Source organism: Phyllostomus hastatus, unplaced genomic scaffold (genome assembly GCF_019186645.2).
Source record: "Phyllostomus hastatus isolate PE091 unplaced genomic scaffold, TTU_PhHast_1.1 phas_contig_90, whole genome shotgun sequence".
NCBI classification, from domain to species: domain Eukaryota; kingdom Metazoa; phylum Chordata; class Mammalia; order Chiroptera; family Phyllostomidae; genus Phyllostomus; species Phyllostomus hastatus.
In genome coordinates, this window is record NW_025333984.1 from 13,114,549 (window position 1) to 13,136,618 (window position 22,070).

Consider the following 22,070-nt stretch of genomic DNA (forward strand, 5'->3'; position numbering starts at 1 on the left):
CCTTTAGTTTCCCTCTTTTCAATCTAGCACACTCTACTACCCCTACTTGTCTCCAAGTCTATAACCTCTTGTGTTCATTTTCATGCACTTGTTTTTAATCTATTTTTAAAACTTCTTATTTACACAGAATACAGAAATGTACAAATGATAAGTGTATAGTTCAATTAATTTTCACTAGCAGAACTGAAACCACAAAAGACATCAGAGTTCGGGCTGCCTGTCACTACCAAACCCAATAAGCAATGACAGTGATTGAATCTTTATGGGAGCTTTATTCAGTTGGCTGGTGATCTGAGAAGATCTCAGGTTCATACCCTAATAGACCATCTTCTCTTTTCTTTCCAGGCCAAGGTTTTTATAGCAGGGAATAAACAAGGTGTGGTGAGGGGTTTTGAAATTCAGGGAGGGTCAAGTAGAAGAAACTGCAACATTCCTGTCCTGGGCAGTTAGCTGTTCCCAGGGGCAGGTGTTCATTTGCACTTCCCTGAAACACAATGGTTTGGATGCCTCCACTTGGCCCCAGGAAGTGATCTTTAGCAGTGCTCCGGGAGGTCAGCTGTTTTTCCAGGGGCCAGGATGGGCCTTATCTGTAGTGTCTGAAACGAAAGCTTTAACATATGCATTACTTGCTAAGCTTATAACTACCTTAAACTAAAATGTTCCAGCTTTTAAGAATCCTATCAGAACCAGCTCTATCATGAGCATTCAGGTGTCTCTGGTTCAGTTTCTACAAATAAGATGACTTTTTGCTGGGGTAACATACATGAAACACTTAAAACAGTCCATGGGATATTGTGAGAGCTTCTGTTAGTGCTAGCTATCATCATTCAGCCACCTGATCACCTGCTTTTTGCCTTCATAACTGTGCTTTCATGTAACATTTATCTCCTAGTTTCATAAAAACCCTACATTCCACTTTTTCCTTTCCTTATTTTTTAGGGTAGCTTCTGTATTTCACTTCTGCACTTATTACAAAGTTTTAAATTTTAATTTAGCTTCATCTGTCAATGGATGGCCCAAAGGCACTGGATAGAAATCATCAGCTATGAAATAAGCCAGCCAGAAAAGGACAAAAACAATATGATTTTACTCATACCTGGAACATAATACTAAAAAGTAAAAAACAAACAAATGTAATAAAACAAAAGCAAATTCACAGATACATATAGAATGGTGGTTACCAGAAGGGAATGGGGTGGGGGAGGGTGAAATGTGTAAAGGGGATCAAATATAATTATACCTTGTTGCTCATCAGCTTCAGAACCCATAAAATCCTGTACTCATCGCATTTTGACAAGAAAATATTTCAGCACTCATTGTTTGCTTGCTACTTGGTGCCCCTCTGTCCTGATGAAACCGAGGTTGATGTGTCAGTCTCACAGTAGGTCGCAAACAGCTCAGTAGTTATGGGTCTCAGCACTTTTCATGAATTCTGGAATGAATTATCAATGAGTACCAAGGTACCACTGTATATGCTAATGGATGGAAAGTAGACTTTTGGTGGTGAGTACACAATAGAGCATACCATTTTCATTTTCAGCGAGTGTGTCTCAAGACTTTTTAGAACATGCACTACCTGACTATTTAGTCAAGGACACTGACCTCTTTTCCCTTAGATTATCAAATAAAAAACGACAACAGCCAACACAACAATAGATGGCTGGTGTGAATGAATCAAAATTATACCTATTTTTTTGTCAGATCAGCAAAAAATATATTTTTTGGTGTGCCACAAAATTTGAGTAATTAGTTTACATGTGCCATAAGATTAAAAAGGTTTAAAATCACTGGAGTATACAGATATTGAATTATTTTGTGTACACCTGAAATGTATGTTATTAAACAATGTTACCTAAAAATTAATTAATTAATTAATAAAAATCAGCATCCACTCCTTATAAAACTGTAAGTACAATGGAATAGAAGAAGACTTTCTAAAGAGTATCAAAAAGCTATGAGCAAGTATCATAAGTCATTTCCCATGAAATTCAGAAGTAAGGCACGAATGTCCTCCATAGTGTTTTGAAGGTTCTGAAATGTAATAAACCAAGAAAATGAAATAAGATGTATAAGTCTAAAAGGAAGAAAGATAAAAAGAGGAAAAAGTGTAATTATTTGCAGATGATATGATTATATGCATTGAGAATCCAAGAAATGCAATTTAAAAATTATTAAAACTCAGAAATATATGTAGTGGACATCTGCTGTTTTGGTTTACAAAATATTCTTTTCTTCCTGCTTCTGGTTATAGCACTCTTCTTCCTCTGGAGGTCTGTTCTTCCTTCACTGTCCTTTCAATATAGTCCTGATAGGATGGGCAGTGAGACTACCCTGCCCTATTCCCCATGTGTACTCACACACAAGCATAAACGCACACATACATGGCTGGACACCTAACCCCAGGATAGGTTGATCATAATGTCATACCCTGGTAAACACAATGGCAGCTTAGAGGGGGAGACATGTGACCCAGACCTGTCTTAGAATATTCCAAATCAGAGATAAAGAAGTAGCTTTCTCTTTTCTTTGGATCTTGAAATATAAGGATGTGACCCCAGAACAGCTGGTAGTCCTGTCTCTACCACGTGGAAGAATCTTAGAGAATGAGGCAAAGTAGAAAAGAGAGAAGTCAAGAAGAGAAATAGATGAGTGAAAGCCTAATACTATTTGAGTCTCTGGATTCTGGCCTGGTTGAGATCTGCTTGGGGCTTCCCACTTACATAAATGAATAATCTCCATTTTCTTCTTAAGCTTGTTCAAGTTAGGTTTCTGTCACCTGCAAACAAGAGTCCCAACTGATATAAGCTGGATGTAAGATAAATATACTGAATCCTATAGCTTTCTCTTTTTTTAAGATTATAGAGTAACTCCTTTTTTTATTTTCCAACATTTATTATAAAAATTTTCAAACAGAAAAGTTTAAAGAAATTTACAGTGAACACCAATATACCCACCAGTTAGATTTTACAGTTAACATTCTATTATTATATTCCAATGGCTTTCTTCTAGCAATAACAAATAGAAGCAAGAAAAAACGTATCCCGTTCACAAGATACATGTAAAACACTAACCAGTGAGACATCTAAAGCTCCCATAAAATTCTGCACTCAGTAGACTAAGGATCAGGAAAACAGCAGCCTAGGAAGATAGAAAATTTTAGATAACCGATTTACCTAGCCACTCACCATGGTAAAAAATGTGGCTTCATCCCAACTCACGCCAGGAATAGCCAAGTGGGGAGCCTAGACTTACACCCCTGGTCTTCCATCTTCACTTCTATCCCCCACTTTCCTTCCCTTTCATCCCTCAGCTGAGATGGGACGGGGTGGAAGGGGGGGCCTTGAAACCCCACCCCTCCTGGCTGGTGTGGTGTCACAGAGGAGGGAGGGACTCCGCAGTGGTGTCAGGTAGGAACTGTGCCAGCTTTGTACAGAACAACCTTGGCTGACCTGCCTATATCCCATAAGTGGTCTTATTAAAGCTAGAATAAACCAGACTTTGGGAAATGTACCTATTTCAGGTCATTTTAAGTTTTATCTTTTGCTTTTGAGGTCAACCAGGCCCCCGTTAAACCGGCGGAGTTTCCCCTGAAGGGATTGGTCAGATCTACTGTCAATCATCCTTGAAAGGATTAAATAAACAGAAAATCGTGGGTAGAACTTCACGTGAAGAAAGGGCCCAAGCGTCGCTATGGTGATTATTGTTTACTGAATCTCTTCTTCTGAACGCTTGGGTTATAGAGCTGACTGGAAGTAGAAGAACAGGGCAGCAATAAATCCTATTCGTCCTCCTCGGACGGTGAGTTAGGCCACCATTAGGGATGGTAATATGCAGGGAGGGTATCCCTTTAGGAACTTATTGATCTGCTTTGTGCCAAGACTTCAAGCGATGTCACATCTTTGGGCAAGGTAGTTTCACTCATTATTCCCAAACGTTTAGAAAAGGTATATTAGAAGTTTTACAGCCTTTACTCGCCTGCAATATGGAGGATTTAGAGAAAAGAATGCTAGAGCCATAGTTATCTGTACACAAAACCCTCCTAACAAGGTTGTGACCACAGGAGAACCCTCAACAACCACAGCACTGTAGCCTGATGAAAAGGCCAAAGGCCAAAATAGAAGATAATTAGAGACATGGTTCAGATCAGAAGTGAGATTGTACTTTGGAGAACCCTCCAAATTAGCTGGAGGACACTTTGAAGGAACACTATTTCTAGGCATTCAAGCCAGCAGGGGCTAAACCATCATAACATTTAAAAAACCCTGTCAAGCCCTGACTGGTGTGTCTCAGTGAATTGAGTGCTGGATTGTGAACCAAAGAGTTGCCAGTTTGATTCCCAGTCAGGGGACATGCCTGGGTTGTGAGCTGGGTCCCCAGTAGGGGGTGCATGAGAAAGAATCACGTATTGATGTTTCTCTCCCTCTCATTCTCCCTCCCTTCCTCTCTCTAAAAATAAATAAAATCTTTTTTAAAAAAAGACTGTGTCAAAAATAAAAATAAATAAATAAAAGGACATGCCACACTTCCAATTTAAGATGTTGGTCTGAACAAATGTGTTTTCCCCCAAATTCACTTTAAATGAAAGAAGAAAAAATATTAGAGCCATAACCACAAGGAATAACAGGAAAGGGTGTGATTAGTAGGCCAAAATTCTGAGGATTTTCTTGAAGATCTGAAAGAAATAGGGTAAAATTGGTTAAGAAACTAAAGTCAATGAGTCCATGACACCATACTGATATGGGAAAGGGCTGCTCGTAAAAGTGAATTCTCTGTTTTCTAACATAGGCTCCCAAAGACAGACAATGTCACAGTCGTCTGGATCAGGGGATGAGACTGATGATGAGGCCATGTCAGAAGACAATGGTGAGTCAATGAACTAATAAAACTTATAGTTAAGTACAAATAATTTTAAGAACATGTCTAGGAAGCTTGAGTAAATTATTAAGAAATTATTCCTAAGAAGATAAAACATAACAAAACAATTAATAGAAAAATTAATAGCAATGTAGAAATAAATTTCCTGAGAGAGGATTATCATCAGGTGATGGTGGTCAAGAGGGCACTTCTGCTTTTCTTTGCTGTGGTTGTTTTATAGTGAGAATGAATTTGTGTAACATTTTGGCAAAAAACTTTAAAAGTTGATAATATTTAATGTTGCTAGTGGTGTGGGCAATCAGCAGTCTTTCTGGAAGTAGGAGAGTATGCACAACATTTATGAGGAGTAATATGGCAATCTATCAAGATTTTAAATATCTTCCTGTCGACCCAATACTACTTCTCCAAATATATCCTCAGAAATATTTTTATACATTCACAAAGATCTGTGTTACAGGACGTTCATTGCTTCATGATTATTGTAAGAGAAAAGTGGAAATAACCAAATATCCAAAAATAGGGAAATGGTTAAATAAAATGTGGTGTATCTTTACCATAAAATAGTATGCAGCCTTTAAACAGAATGAAATAGATCTCTGTGTACTGTCATAGAAAGATGTCCAAAGATCTCCAAGCGTATTAAGTTTAAAAAGTAAATTGTGGAGCTATGTGTACAGTAATGACAGCATTAAAAATACCAAAGCTTTCTGCCCTGGCTAGGGTGGCTCAGTGGACTGAGCACCAGCCTGCAAACCAAAGGGTTGCTGCTTCAACTCCCAATCAGGGCACATGCCTGGGTTTCAGGCCAAGTCCCTGGTGGGGGGCCTGTGACAAGCAACCACACATTGATGTTTCTCTTCCTCTCTTCTTTCCTCCCTTTCCATCTCTCTAAAAATAAATAAATAAAAATAAAAATAAATAAATATGGCTCCTTTTTCAAAATACCAATGCATCCTATTAGTATATATACAAATATATATGTACATAAATGCTGAGGAAGATGATGAACAAAACTTAACAGTGAAGGGAGCCATCTATGTTTTATCCTATATTCCTCTATATTGTTTTTATAGGAGAAGAATGTGTATGTGTGTCCTTTATATAAGTAAATAAAATGGAAAGGTACCCATCAATAGAATGTAAATAGTGTGTAGAACTGCTAATAGTTGAAAAAAGGGGAAAAAAGAAATTCAGTCAGTCTAGCAAAAGTAAGGAAAAGGGAAAAAGAAACCACAATCAAGTGTGATGATTAGAATTTTTAAAGAACTGACAGGAGTATGTACATCTACACATACTATACTGTGCTGCCCTTAAAAATTATGAGGTACATCTACATACAAGTATACAGACTGGTAAAGCTGTCCATAATATACTATTTTAAAAAGTAAATCAAATCACAGAACAATTCATATAATATGATCCATTTTTTTAAAGCCAAAACTCTGTATCTCGTTAAACATAATGAAAAAGACCTTTAATTACTAAGTTGTTAGCTGTGAGATTATCTTTGGGGAAAGGGTTTTTGGGGGGCAATGAGTGGCGGGGAAGCCACCTTATTGTGTAGTCAAAGCTTGTGGAGAACTTGACATGTCTAAATGTACAGCTGATCATATTATTCCTTTCCCTGCTTGAAGCCCTTAATCCTGGATTGAGTCCAAACTGAAGCACTGCTTACAATTTTCACCTGGACCTGAACCTTACCTGCTTCTCTGTCTTATCTCCCATCACAACCCACAGAGGCATACCACAAGGCAGTTACACCACACGTCAGTCACACAGCATGATAATACTGCATTTGCTTAAATGGTACGTGATTTTTCTCATACCCTCATGTCTTTGTACACACTGTTCCCTTTTTCAAGTAACCCATAGATCTCCCAGTCGCACATTTTGATAATATTATACACTAAGTTCAGATTTGTATTATTAATATGCAAATTACAACTTTAAGCCCCCATCTTGTGGACCAAGGAAAATCTAATTCCACCAGGTTGGACAGTGCTTCCCCCAGCCCACAAGTAATCTCAAGGAACCCATAACAAATTCTTAAATATTCTGAAAATCAGTCCTAGTTGTCTTTGTCATCCCTGCCAGCCATTATTCCTTCAAACTGCTATGATCCAGGGTTTAACAGGTCACCACTTGCTATATTTGACTTTTAAAAACTTTTTATTATATAATTTTAATACATACAAAAGGATATTTGTGATATGTCATTTATGGAGTATAATAATAAAACAAATATCCAAGAACACATCATCAGCTTAAGAACTAGAACACTATCAATGCTTTTGAATCTACCTAAATTCTCCCCCTTTGCTTCCTCCAGAGCAATCCCCTATCCTGGATTTTATGTTATTATTTCCCTTCTTAATTTTTTAAAAGATTTATTTATTTATTTTTAGAGATCGGGAGGGAGGAAGGGAGGGAGAGAAACACCAACTTGTGGTTGCATGTACCCCCAAATGGGGACCTGGCCCACAACCAAGGCATGTGCCCTGACTGTGAATTGAACCAGCGACCTTTTTGTTCACAGGCTGGCACTCAATCCACTCAGCTACACCAGCCAGGGCTTCCCTTCTTAATTTTAATAGTTTTACCATATATATCTATAAACTTTCCTTATTTTTGAGCTTTATGAGAGAGTTATTAAATTATATGTGTTCTTCCATGATATGCTTCTTTCATGTTACATTATTTCTGTGATTTATGTATGTAGCTGGAATTCTGTTTTTTAAATATAATTTATTGATTATGCTATTATAGTTGTCCTAAATTTTCCCCCTTTACCCTCTTCCACTCAGTACTCCCATTCCCTCCAGCAATCCCCAACTTAGTTCATGTCCATGGGTTGTGCATATAAATTTTTTGGCTACTCCATTTACTATACTGTTCTTAATACCCCCCTGTTTATTTTGTACCCACCATTTATGCGTCTTATTCCTTGTACCTTTCCCCCCATTCTCCTCCTCCCTCCTCCCAGCTGATAACCCTCCAAATGACCTCCATATCTATGATTCTGTTCTGTTGTGCTTATTTGCTTAGTTTGTTATTTGTATTCAATTATTAATAGTTGTGAATTTACTGCCACTTTAATGTTCATAATTTTGGTCTTTTTCTTATATAATTCCCTTTATCATTTCATATAATAATGGCTTGGTGATGACAAACTCCTTTAACTTGGCATTACCTGAGAAGCACTTTATCTGCCCTTCCATTCCAAATGATAGCTTTGCTGGATAGAGTAATCTAGGTTGTAGGCCCTTGATTTTCATCACTTTGAATACTTGCCAGTCCCTTCTTGCCTGCAGTTTCTTTTGAGAAATCAGCTGACAGTTTTACGGGAACTCCTTTGTAGGTAACTATCTGCTTTTTTCTTGTTGTTTTTAAGATTCTGTCTTTATTTTAACCTTTGCCATTTTAACCATGATGTGTCTTGGTGTGGGCCTGTTTGTATCTGTTTTGTTTGGGACTTTTTGTCCTTCCTGGACTTCTATGCCTATTTCCTTCACTAAATTAGGGAAGTTTTCTTTCATTATTTTTTCAAGTAAGTGTTCAAGTTCTTGCTCTTCCTCTTCTCCTTCTGGCACCCCTATGATTCAGATGTTGGTGCATTTAAAAATGTCCCAGAAGCTCATTAGCCTATCCTTGTTTTTTTGAATTATTTTTCATCTTGCTGTTCTGGTTCAATGCTTTTTTTCTTCCTTTTGTTCCAAATTATTTATTTGATTCCCAGCTTCATTCCCTCCACTGTTGGTTCCCTATAGATTTTTTTTTTATTTCACTTAATGTAACCTTAATTTCTGCCTGGGCCTTTTTTTTTTTTTCTGTTGCAGTACCCAATGAGTTTCTGGAGCATGCTAATAACCAGTCTTTTGAACACTACATCTGATGGGTTGCTTATCTCCATTTTGTTTACTTCTTTAACTGGAGTTTTTTTTCTTTCATTTGGGCCATATTTCTTTCTCCTCATTTTGGCAGCCTCCCCATGTTTGTTTCTATGTATTAAGTAGAACTGTTTTGACTCCCTTAGTAGCACCGCCTATTGTAGAAAAGTACACCTGTAAGTTGTATGGGGTAGAGCCTTAGGTAATCGCCAGGGCAGGGCAATCCATGTCACTGCTCTGTGGCTCTGCGTGGGGAAGGACTTGGAGAGGGGACAATGCCACTGCCTGGCCTCTGGAGTTTTATCCAGGAGGAAGCTGTCTCCTGGCACTCGCCCTGTTGCCAATCATGTCACTTTCTCTCTGTATGCCACTGGTGTCCTTCCAGCTGTTGCTCTGGTGTGGAATCACAGAGGGGATGCATCTGTATGAGTCCTAAGTCCACTTTGGGCCCTTTAAGAGGAGTATCTTGAGAATCCCAAAGTTTCTTCTGCTACCCCAACCCCCATTGATTTTTATAGCCGGAAGTTACGTGTGTGGACTTACCTTCCTGGTGCTGGAACCCTGGGTTGTGTGGTCTGGTCTGGGGCTGAGATCCCTCGCCCCTGAGGTATCCCTCCCAATTTAGATGTGGGACAACCTGTTCTGGATCTCCATACCTCTCCACCCTCTGCGCCTCTCCATGCCTCCGCCCTTCCTAGCTGTCTGGATGAATGTGGCTTCTTTAAATCCTTGGTTGTTGGAATTCCATACAGCTCAGTTTTCTGACAAATCTGGGTGATATTTGTTTTGTAGTCTAGCTGTAATTTTTGGTATAGTTGTGCAAGGAGGGAAGGCATGTTTACTTATGTCTCCATCTTCTGGAATTCATTTTTTAATGCTGGGTAATATTTTGTTGTGTGAATATACCATGATTTATTTAGGCATTCTATCAAAGAATATTTTCTTGTCATGCTTTGTAGTATCAAAGGTGATGCAGTCTAGGAACAGAAAATTTTTAGCATGTTTTGATTTTTTTCTTCTTTGTTTCATTATATTTTTAATAATTTAAATATTTTTCTTTATTTGTGCCACCACTAGACATTCTCCATATCTCTATTTTTACTGCTTACTGTGTTCAAGGGTAAGGGTTAGCCTTTTTGTTTCTATAAAGGACTAGATAGGAAATATTTTTGGCTTTGTATCTTCAGGTCTCTGGCAACTACTAAACTCTGTTGTTTTAGCACAAAAACAGCCACAGACAGTATGTGGATGAATGAGGATGACAGTGTTCCAATAAAATATCCTTTATCAAAACAGGCAATTGGCTGGATTTGGTCTACTGGCCATCATTTCCCAAAACCTGCTCTCATTCTCTGCATTCCTATAGCATTGTTCAGTCTTGTGATCATAAGAGCATTTGTATTATCTCATTTTTCCTCATTATCTTATTTCCCATGCTTCATCAGGCCCTCCCACCCCTGCCTTTCTGATTCTGAGCCTCCTATATACAAGGATAAGCCCAACTGTAAGTCCAATTCCTGAACTAGTGTGGCTCAGAGCAAGAATTATTACCAGTAGCCACAGCTTCAACAGCAAATAAGGTATAGGAGTAAGGCCTCATGCTGTGAGGCCTAGGAATGCTTTATGGCAGTGATTTTCAACCTGTGTGCCGTAAGAATTCTTAAAACATGTAGTACCTGACTATTTAGTCAGAGCACTGACCTCTTTTCCCTTAGATTATCAAATTTTAAAAAAATGACAACAGGCAACACAACCATAGCCATCTAGTTTGAATGCTCTGTCTTGAACTATAAATATACAGGTCATATAATAGAGTTGCATCTTATTGGTCATGTCACATAAGGTTGCATCTGATTGGTTAATTCTTGGTACCAGAAGTCTTTAATACAAGTATAAGCACCTGATTTTTTTTAAGTTACTTCAGAGCAAAAATAGTAGGTAATAACTATTATTACTGTTTTTTGTAAATCAATCAAAATTTTACCTTTTTTTTGTAGATTGACAAAATATATTTTTGGTATGCTGAAGAATGTTAATAATTAGTTTATGTGTGCCATGAAACAAAAAATGTTGAAAATCGCTGCTTTACGGGATTTGAGATAGGGATGCTGTCTTGATTTCCTTCCTTAGCACTCCAGAGTTTCTGGTTAGGAATGAAACTATTCCCTGAGAACTAGTCTTGCAATTTCCTGAATATACTTTATTCTCTCTCACCTTAAGGATTTAAATGTGCTCCTTTTTTTCCCTCTTTGTGCCCCCAGCTCCCTCCTATTCCCCTTACATGGCTAATTCTCACTTACACTCATGAATTTAAATTGAATCACTCTTTCTGGAAGCTCTTCTTAACTCCCCACCCTCACCCTTCCTCCACCCTTCCTTCCTACATACACCTTATCCTCCTAGGCGGTTCAGGTGTCTCTCTGTGTTCCTCTAGCAACCTTTTATCTCAGTCCTATAATTGTCTTCCTCACCCACTAGGCCAATTGAGAACTGTTTGAGGGCAAAGGTTGTCTTTGTATACTCACTGACTGGATCATAACGGGTCCTATGGCAAGGTTTATTCAGTGTTTGCGTGGATTTGGCTAGCAGAAGGAGCTGGTTTCTACTTCCGGTGAAGATCAGCCCCTGGTTGAGGGTCCAGCCAGAGAACAAATGGATTCACTAGAGCCAAGCTGTCACTCTCCTTGAATGTACCCTGCTTGCTGCTGTGTCCTGCCTGCTTAATGATAGCCTGAACTGAATCCAAGCTTGGCCTCCTTTTGGACACTGTGATTTGGCTAACCTCAATAAAGGAGTTAGTTTTACTATTTCTCATATTTTCTCCTGGTAAGTGGGACTCTGAATGTCTTTTCATAACTTGTCTATTACTTGAGATGATTTTATAGCATGTCTCCTTACTACATGGTAAACTATGTGAAAATACTGTATTTGGAATTAGAAAAAAGTAGGTTTGGTTTAAGTCTGTGGGCTTTGTGATTTTGACAAGTCATTTTAACCTCCTTCCCTGAGCCTGTTTCTCATCTGTGAAGTGAGGATGGTTCTGATGTATCTCACACTGTGGCTATAAGGACAGAATAAGATTGCATGTGAAAATGCCTTGAAAAGCTGTAAAATCAATTGCAAATGGAATTTTGTGTTAGCTCTGTATTCTAGCAGCACCATGCCTTGCCCCAAGTAGTTAGTTGCTCAATACATTTTTGTTGAATGATCAAATGAACTGGCAAGAGAAATAATGCTATTGGTGGGAATAAAGAACATTTAATGAAACCAGAAAAAAACAGATGACTTGGCAATAGAAACATCCATATGGTGAGTGATAATTCAGAAGCTGGGCATTTATGAATAGTTCCAACCAAACCTACATTCCTAATGTCTGCTCTTTTTTTGCTTATTAAAATTACTTAGGTTTTTAACATGATTTTGTTTGATAAAATAAGCAGTTAAATTTGGCTATACTTTAAATATTTAGTTCACAAAGCTGGATTGGCCCCAGGCAATACCAAGAGGTCAACAAAAATGTGCTCTCTAAAATCTTTCCTCCTTTGATGGTAACTTTACACCCCCAACACTCCCCCCACCCATTGCAAAGCCTACTCCTAGTTCTGTTTACCTCCATGTACTTTGTACTTGATTATTCTTAGTTCCCAAGAACCATTCACTTTAAAGACACTCTGGCTAATTTGCACCTGAAAACAAGAATTCCTAGAGAAGGGGGCTATTTTATTTTTCTCTTTCTCTGTTTTATTGTTCAAGGAGGCTATTTTTTTAATCAAAAGGAATAATTGTTATTTCAGGCATTAAAAGGAGTACAAAGGCTTATCAGCGCCATTTAAATCACAATGGCACCTACTTCACCTACAGTTGTGGTCTCAACCCTGGAGGTATGTAGAAACATCCAGAACACTTCTTAAGAATACTGAAAGCTGAGACCCTACTCACAGAGATTCTGCTTTAGTTGGACTAGCTTCAAACCTGAGCAAGGGTGTTTTTGTAAAGGCTCCGCAGGCAATTCTGTTGTGCAGTCAGAGTGGGGAACCACTGATTTAACCCTACATTGGCCCTGCCCTGACTGGTGTGGCTTAGTTGGTTGGGCTTCCTCCCACAAAGCACATGCCTGGATTGCAGGCTCAGTCTCAGGTTGGGGTGCTTACGAGAGACAACCAATCAGTGTTTCTCACATCGATGTTTCTCTCCCTTTCTTTCTCCCTCCCTTCGCCCCTCTCTAAAACTAAATAAAACATTAAAAAAAAAAAACCCTACACTGTCCTTGCTCTTGAGAAAAAGAAAAGCTGAATGCCATTTGAAGAATAAATCCTAAAGCATGGTGATGGTGGAAGGACTGTGAGAGTCATTGATAAAGTGAACAGAAGGATAAAAATAGGCCCAGCAACTCCATAATAAGCAAGTGCTTGGCAGCACCAAAAGAAGAAGTAATATGTGGCTGATTCAGTTCCCTCCCCCAACCCCCCAAGGCAAATGGCCTGGCCCTGTTAGTCTTTAAATCTGCTTTCCAGATGGTTCCTGGATATGACAGTAGATAAAATCTCTGAGCAACAGAGCTATGTCCAAATGGTTGTTGATATACCTGAGTCAGTAGTTCTTCAGTAGATAAGATAATTTTACATAGAAGATAAATGATTTTGTTACAAACGAAATGTTATTTGCATTTTACTGAGTACTGTGGGTTCAGCATTTTTGACTAACTTGCTTATTTTATAGAGCGACTCCAGGATGGACAAAGGGTGAGTTCACATTGTGCAGCTGGATAATCTTTACTTAAGCTTTGGCCTCCTCAGTGATCCCATAGCAGCACCTTGCTGTTGATAACATAACAAAGCGCTTATTATGATATAACGTTTCGCATCACTGCTTGGTTTGCCTTTGCTGTATTTCCCTGCTTCAAAGGTGGTCTTTCAGGAAAGTGGATGGAGAACATGGGCCACATTTTACCCAGCAGTTTTTTTCTCTCTCGACATTCTTAAAACAAAGCGTGCTGCAGAAACATCTTTGGTATTCTGAGCAAGCAGTGTATCCTATTTTTAGGGAAAATTGCACCCACGGATAACAAGACTTCAGGGAGGGGGGATGTCTATCTATTGACAAGCCTCTGCTCTGGGATGTCTGGAGAAAAAATCAAGCATTGGGGGAAACCCTTTGATCAAAAAAGGAAACAAGTTACATTCTGCCCCTTTAGAAAAATGCCTACAGAAACAAGGGAGTGCAATTTAGAAACACTAGTCCTCATTGTATTTCTTCCTTTATGCATATATTTACCCTTATAAATACCTACAAATTCATTCATTTACTTGATTAAAAGGCCAATCATAACTATACCTCACTTGGAAGGTTTGTAAAGTTTAATTAATGTTTCTAATGTATGAAATAAACTCACAAGATGAAAGATTCTAATACAGTATATGGAGTATGTGTTAAGTGTCCAGTCTGGTTTAGTCTAATAAGGGCCATAATTCTATAGTGTCCTATACTGCATGTCTTGATTATTGTGGTTTCGGTGACTTCAACCTTGAAAAATGTATTTTTATGTTGAGAATGTGTTTAACATTTACGTGTATAGAATATATGTTTCTGTTCTAGCTAGCCCCAATTAGTTGATTCTTGATGTAAACGACATTTTACAAAGCAATATTGGGAGGATTTTCTTCTTTTAAATTGGCCCTAGGGTGCCAAGAAGTCACAAAGTTATGGTCCTCACATGTCATATAATATTTAAACTGGTATGTGCCACAAAATGTAAATGTTAAATTTAAAAAAATCACTATTAAAAATCACATATCCATATTAAGATATGCTATTTAGTGAGGACTGAAAGTAAAATGAGGTTGTAAAATGTCAAAAGGAAGATTATTAAACATATATACATATTTCCACAAAACTCACTTGAGTATATTTCATAGAAAACTTAAATAGTAGATTGAACTACTGGGCCATCAAAAGTAAGCTAGAGCTCAAGAACCAAGGGTCTTTTAGAACTAGTAAGTCTCCGTAGAGTGAAGGGTTTAGATAACCATGTCAGATTCGGAGCTATTATTACTAGAATGTAGTTGAATATTAATAGGACTTGGCTATCCTTTATGTTACTTACAAAAGTTTATCTTTGTAGGGCAAAGCATCACCTTCCCGTTGCACTAATACTTGTAAATTCAAAAATAGCTAGCACTTCCATACATCATTCTAAAGACTATAATACATTAATTAGAACTGGGCCCACTTTTTTGTTTTGAAATGTCCTTGGTTAAAATGCAAATCCTCCTAGAAGAGGTACTTTTGGGCCATTATCAGCTGGCCCATCCATACACCCTTCTTAGGAATTGAACTACATGCATTAGAACAACCTTATTCATAACCCTGAAAACTAGCCAGTTAATCCTTCTTTATAAAGATATGGCACTATTTTATCCTTATTCAATGAAATATTCAATTCAGTAAGTATTTACTCTGCATTTACACAGTTGTTCAGCATCTTGTGAAAATGTGAGACACAATATAAGAGGGTTTAATGTTTTAGGATACCTTCCCTTGTCTTAAGAGTTTACAGACTCATATTAGGCAGCAAAGACAATACGCTACAACCAAATAGACAGGAACCCATCTGCCCCCCCCTTTTAGGTCTCTAGCTGCATTTTTTGTGGCCCTGGAGCCTAAGTTCCACTACAGCCTTGTTCTCAGCTGGCTCATCAAACAGCACAAAGCTGATAGAGTCCCAAGATGGTACCTTTTCTAGGAGGATTTGCATTTTAACCAAGGAGCTTTCAAGAGAGAAAAAACAAAAACAAAAACAAAGTGAGCCTGTGTAAACAAAGTTAGAAAATTGGTTTATCCTTAGGATTCTAACTGGTATATCTCAAGGTAGGATACAAACTGCTTTTACTCCACCTACAATCCCGTCACTCCCCTGCTTTTGTTTCCTTTTATTGAATTTATTGGGGTGACACTAGCTAACAAAATTATACAGGTTTCAAGTGCACAATTCCACAGTACATTCTCTGTACACTGTATGGTGTGTTCACCACTCCAAGTCAAGGTTCCATCCATCACCATTTATACTCTGGTTTCTCTTCAGAGTGTACAAATCTTTTGCCTTTCACACTCCTGCTTTGAAAAGCCGGGCTTACTTGATGGTTTTTCCATGCTGTCTACCCTAGCCTACAAGGTAGACTCCAAAAGTTTTGGCGTTTTGTGCCAGGTACTCCTGAACCTCATCTTCCTTACTTCCAACTGGACATCCTACTTTTCTTATGGAAAAGCCCACTGCACTTTCCAGATTTCTTTAAACAGGCCAGACCCTTTCAAAACTCTCTGCTTTCTCTGTTTCCACTGCTCAGAATGCCTTTTACTCCCTCTCCTCTTGTGTTTTTGGCCATTCTCCCTTTGAGACCCAGCATAAACTTCAATTCCTCTGTGAAAGTCTATTACAAAATTCCCCCAAATTTCTTGTTTCACCTCTTTCCACAGCACTTTGTACATCTGTTAATAGTACTGTTATGGAAATTAGTTTTGAAACTATCTTCCCCCGCTGGCTTCTCAATGGCAGGGACCTGGGGTAGTTTGTGGCATATGTCTTTCAATACATGCTTGTTGAATGTTTCTGCGGTTAGAATGATCAACAGGTTGGTAAATTTAGTTTTTTTATTGTTGTTCAATTACAATTGTCCCCCTTTCTTCCCTATTACTCTGCCCTGCCAGTGTTCTCTGCACCCCCTCCCAGTGCCCTCGAGTTAAATACAAACTCCCAACAGGACGTTTACAAGGTTTATTGTTGCTAATTTAACCCGATTTAGAGGTTTGTTCTCATGAGTTAATCCATTTTAAAATTTTGGCTTATGGAATACGTTGGTAGAAAACATTGACTTTTGGCAATATTTTCCTGAAACTTATTCGTCGAGACAAAGTGTATGAGCCGAGATTTGGTAAAATAAGTGGCGTTTAGTATGTAAACTACTAGGTTAATGACTGATGGGGTTGGGGGTTGGTCCTGGGAATTGTGTTGTAGGGGTGTGTGTGTTGGGGGGGGTGTTACCTTCCTGTTTCTTGGCCTTAGAATGCACCCTTAACTCTAGCCAGCCATCTTAGAAAATGCTCCTGATAGGAAATTAAAAGGGTTTGTAGCTGCATTACTGAGGAATGGATCAAAAGTCAGGCCCTATTCAATATTGAGTCATTGCTGTCCTTGACATAAAAAAGAAGCAATTTATAGCTCAACCGAATCAAAAACTGTTTTCCTTGCTAGCTAAACTGTTTCTTTTCCTTTCCTATCTTAACCTCATGACATTCCTCCCTAGCAGTACACAGAACGGCATGATTATGTTTTTCTCCATTTGGGGTTACTCCCTCCCTAGCCTTGCAACCCGTCCTTATTCCTTTATCTCTTTCAAAGTTTCCAGTCTCCCTACCCTTACTTTTTACTTCCTCCCTTCCTCCATCCCTCTCTCCCTCCTCCCCTATTTTCCCAGCTAGCTCACCCCGCCCCTCACCGTCACCACCTTCCCTCCCCTTCAAGCTCCTTCCCGCTCCATCTCTCACCACCTTTCTGCCCCCCCCTACCCCCCGCTGGCCTCGCGTTCAGAAAGCTCCAATCAGGGGCTCCGAAGGTGTTTCGGAGGCCCGCCCCTCCTCCCGGTCCACTTCTCATACCCCCCTTTTCCCCCTTTTCCCCCTTTCCCCCCTCCCCCCCAAGTCCTGCGGACCTGGGGGCTTCAGGATCTGGGCGCTATGAAAAGTGTCTCCTCAGTCACTTCCGGTAAGGGCGCTGCGGCGCGAAGCTTCCCGCGGGACCGTAAAGGAGGGGGTGGGAGTTATCCACGGGACGGGGGAGGACAGCACTGCTTAGGAAGCGGGCAGCAGACCAAGAGCAAAGAGCAAGCGGGAGCCCAAGTGCCAGACCATCTCAGGCGCGTCTGCCGCTGCTTTCCCGCCGCTTCGCAGTCAGCCAGCTCCCCCGCCCCCCTGGAGCCCGCAGTGCTTTTCTCCACCCCCCTCCTACCCCCGGACAGATACCGCCCCGCCCTCACTGCCGCGTGACCGGAAGTGGCGCCATCTTTTGCTTCTTGTGCTATTGACAATAACAAGCCTTGGCTCTCCTCCCCCCTCCCCCCAGCCACGGCTTCTCCCCTCCCAAAGAGAGGGAGAAAAGGAGGAGGAGCTGCAGCCTCACTGACTCACTGAGTCGCTCCAGCAGAAAGGGGGGAGAGAGACCGAAAAGCAGGAAAGGGGGACGGCACGGCCGTTTACCTGTCTGCCTTCTCATTCGCTCTCCCCCCTTGTTCTGCTCACTCCTGGTGTCAGCCTATCCGCCTTCCGAAACCCTCCCATTCCCCCGGTGTAGCCCCCCCCTTCACTTTCCTTCTCGTCCTCTGTGTTTCTCCTCTCTTCTTTCTTCCCTTCCCCCTCGAGCATTGCCACCTTCTCTCCTACACGCACGCAGGCATATAAACGTAGGTTTTTGATGCTCCTCTGCCTGTTGACCCCGCTATTTTCATGTTTCCAACAGGTTTTTCTTCCCCCAATCCCTCAGCTGCTGCTGCTGCTCAGGAGGTCAGATCTGCCACTGATGGTAATACCAGCACCACTCCGCCCACCTCTGCCAAGAAGAGAAAGTTAAACAGCAGCAGCAGCAGCAGTAGCAGCAGTAACAGTAGTAACGAGAGAGAAGACTTTGATTCCACCTCTCCCTCCTCTTCCACTCCTCCTTTACAACCTAGGGATTCGGCATCCCCTTCAACCTCGTCTTTCTGCGTGGGGGTTTCGTTGGCTGCTTCCAGCCACGTACCGATACAGAAGAAGCTGCGTTTTGAAGACACCCTGGAGTTTGTAGGGTTTGATGCGAAGATGGCTGAGGAATCCTCCTCTTCCTCCTCCTCATCTTCACCAACTGCTGCAACATCTCAGCAGCAGCAACTTAAAAATAAGAGTATACTAATCTCTTCTGTGGCTTCGGTGCATCACGCAAACGGCCTGGCTAAATCTTCTACCACCGTCTCTAGCTTTGCTAACAGCAAGCCTGGCTCTGCTAAGAAGTTAGTGATCAAGAACTTTAAAGGTAACCAAAGCCAAAATCCATAATCACCTACTAAGGATTTGACACTTGAGCAGTCACGTGCTCTATTTATGTTAATATATTAAACAGTATAGAGGTGGCCTAATGTGTTATGCATAATCAATGAGGTGGAGGGAGGTCCTTTTTTGGGTGGAGGGTTCATTTTCCGGGGGTGGTTGGTATCCTTGTGCTGAAGCCTGCAGCGGGTGTTTCTGTGCAAGCTTTTGAGGTCTGTTTCAGCCTATTGTATCTAATCTGTTACTCCTTACAACATTGACAATCGGTATGGGTGATCCGGATTTTACAGGTGAGAAATTTCTATTCTGAAGAGCTTTATTTATTTCAGGTGCATAGTTAGTCTTGGCACTGCTGGGATTTTTATTTTTGTGCTCCAGTAGGCCACATTCTCCAGTCCCTAGAAATGCAGGTAGTCATGATGATCTTTTCATGCTCAAAGAAGATTTATAGTTAGATTTTTAATGTTGAATACTATATTCCTGAAACTCATTGTGGAAACAATATTTGGAGAAAAATACTTATGATCTCTGCATTTCTTTCCAAAGGTAGGGTTTGGAAGTGAAAAATACTGTATATACACAGAAGTAGTTAACTCTGTGTAGCACTAGTGTAAAGATTACTACATATATATTTTACTATTAAAATGGGCTTTAAAGTACTGACTGCACCTTTTCGGAAAATTTATTCATTTTTGTGTTTGAGATGTGATTGAGAGAATTATGGATGCAAAATTTTACATTGATACAAATATGAAATTAGCAATTTAAAAAAAGTCAACTTGAGCTGAATTACTTTGTATCTGTTAACTGTGTTTCCAGTTTTCTGACGGACTTCTTCAACATTCTTAACTGGCAGGTAATAGATGCTAAATTGTTCGTTAAGTGAAGAAGTAAATGAATGAACTAAAGTAATTTACCAGATTAAGTGCCTTGTGACTAAATGTCAGTATTGAGAAAATTAGCTTTTCCATGCTTGTATTTTCAATGTAAGTGTGGAAATCAGGAATATGCTCTGTTTTGTCTCAAGCAGAGGGTTATAGTGTTGCTTATTTTTAACCTTTTCTTTTCTCTATTACTCCTCTCCCATTCCCAGGTGCTCAAGAGTGTTGTAATCTTCCTGATTTAATAGTAGACCTTTCTGAAGTAAATATAAGTTGTAATTGACTAATGTGTTCACTATTTCACTTAAAATATATCGATTTAATAGCTGAGGATTTTTAAACAAATGAGCTATGACCCTAATTGCATTTGCATACTGGTTTCAGAGACTTTGTTTAGAGTTTTTCCTCTCATAAACTAAACAATCGTTATTAAAGGCATTTGGATGTTTTAACTAAAAAGAATACTCATTACTGGTAAAGGAAATTTAAAGCCATTCTGAAAATACTACATAGGTTCTGGAGTCATTTGGATGTTTTAATATTTTAAAAATTTCCCTATGGTCATATATGTAGTTTAAATTCAAACCTGAATTAAAAATGGTTCTCTCCATTTCTATAGATGCTGCATAACTGTGGGGGTCAAAGAGACTTGGGTTAGAAATCCCAGTTTTGCCACTGACTGGCTATGGTGACCTTGGGCAAACCTTATTAAATGAATTTTCCAGCTTCAGTTTTCTCAGTTGCAAAATAGGGATAATAATGCCATGCTCAGGGCATTATTAAGAAAATTAAGATGTTTATAAAGTACCTTGTACATAATAGATACTTAGTATTATTTTAAATTTCAGGTACAATATTCATGTTGACTGACTTAAGTTTCACACATGATAGAATAAGATCAGGATTGCTATTTTTTATCTTCCATTCTTGAATTTTTATTTCTTGAAGCAATAAAATTAATAGAAAAAACAAACCCTCACCTTCAATTTTAATAGGTGAGTCAAAATGACTTAAATAGTATTCTGGCATTTCAATTTTACTCTTTATATTATGCCTAAATATAGTGGTTACTTTAATATTTAAGAAGAATAATTATAAAGACCATAATTTATCCTTAAAAGTAGTAATATTATTATTATATTTCATGGATTCCTCTGTTGCTGTATTCTACTTATTATTCTCATATCAACCTTTTACATCCTATCTAGATAAACCTAAATTACCAGAAAACTACACAGATGAAACATGGCAGAAACTGAAGGAAGCAGTGGAAGCTATCCAGAATAGTACTTCAATTAAGTACAATTTAGAAGAACTCTATCAGGTATGTATTAATGTGGATAAGCAGATTTGGTCTGTATAAATGGAGGTGGCTATATATGGTTTTTACTTTCTTTTTTAATATTTTTTATTTTTTTAATTTTTTCAATTACAGTCTACATTTAATATTATTTTGCATTAGTTTCAGGTATATACATAGTGGTTAGACAGTCATATACTTTACAAGATGATCCCCCTGATATGGGTTCTTATGTTACCTTTTGGTTCTCTACAATTTCTTGATTAATTTATGCACATTTTAATAAACTATGGATATAGTCATATTGGTATAAGTTGGGCTTATCTTGGACCCTTCTGATTAGAATTTACAATTTGGAGTACTTTGGTATAATAGAGGTTTTACCTATGCCTGAATCCCAAAGATGATTTTGGGTGACATATTCTGTTGTACTTCTTGCTAAGTTGTGTTACTTACCTATAGGAAAGGCCTCAAAAATGTAGATATTCTCCATGGTATGCATTTTTTCCTACCTCCTTCCTATTAGCCTTTTTCCACTTCTTTTTCTTTTTATGTTAGTCTTACCTCCTGGGCTACAAGACATACCTTAGCCGAAAAATGAGCTGCAGGTTGTAGCCCAGCAACTTGGTGTGAGGTTCACTTTTGTTTCTTTTGCTTAATAAATGGGCCTGTAGTTAAAGTGTTTAATTTAAATATACTATTAAGGACAATTACTGATTTATACTTCTTGCTACCTAGATATTTTACCCTACTGTATATTTTTAAATACTTTATTTATTTAATTTTTAGAGAGGGGAAGGGAGAGAGATATCAATATGTGGTTGCCTCTGTGCGCCCTACTGGGGGCCTGGCCCACAACCCAGGCATGTGCCCTAGATTAGGAATCCAACCGGTGACCCTTTGGTTGGCAGGCCAACACTCAACCACTGAGCCAATCCAGCCAGGGCTATCTTACTGTATTTTTGATACAACCAATTCAAGAAGTTACTTTCCTTTATTGCATCTGCAGTTTCACATAAAAAATAGTTCAGAGTCCAGTAGCTTTGAGGGTTTTTT

General features: G+C 39.1%; 1 protein-coding gene and 1 long non-coding RNA gene across 13 annotated transcripts in view; one reads left to right on the plus strand and one right to left on the minus strand.

Moving 5' to 3' along the window:
- Positions 1 to 1,341: 1,341 nt before the first annotated feature.
- Positions 1,342 to 3,140, minus strand: LOC123827771. The gene is made up of 3 exons (XR_006787339.1): positions 3,072 to 3,140; positions 2,721 to 2,776; positions 1,342 to 1,432 (listed from the first exon to the last, which is right to left on the minus strand). It is a non-coding gene; the product is annotated as an uncharacterized LOC123827771 (long non-coding RNA).
- A 1,650-nt stretch (positions 3,141 to 4,790) lies between these two features.
- The window catches only part of CUL4B (cullin 4B), a 55,784-nt gene continuing 38,504 nt past the window's right edge, over positions 4,791 to 22,070 (plus strand). For 7 of the 12 annotated variants that reach the window (XM_045852207.1, XM_045852211.1, XM_045852206.1 and 4 more), the window contains exons 1-3: positions 4,791 to 4,863; positions 18,271 to 18,819; positions 20,923 to 21,038. In XM_045852207.1, the coding sequence (XP_045708163.1) occupies positions 4,803 to 4,863; positions 18,271 to 18,819; positions 20,923 to 21,038 (726 nt within the window). In that variant the 5' untranslated portion in view covers positions 4,791 to 4,802. Of the gene's footprint in view, positions 4,864 to 17,407; positions 17,521 to 18,270; positions 18,820 to 18,986; positions 19,124 to 20,922; positions 21,039 to 22,070 lie in introns of those variants that run through there. The other 5 variants (XM_045852209.1, XM_045852204.1, XM_045852210.1 and 2 more) reach the window with 2 other exon arrangements.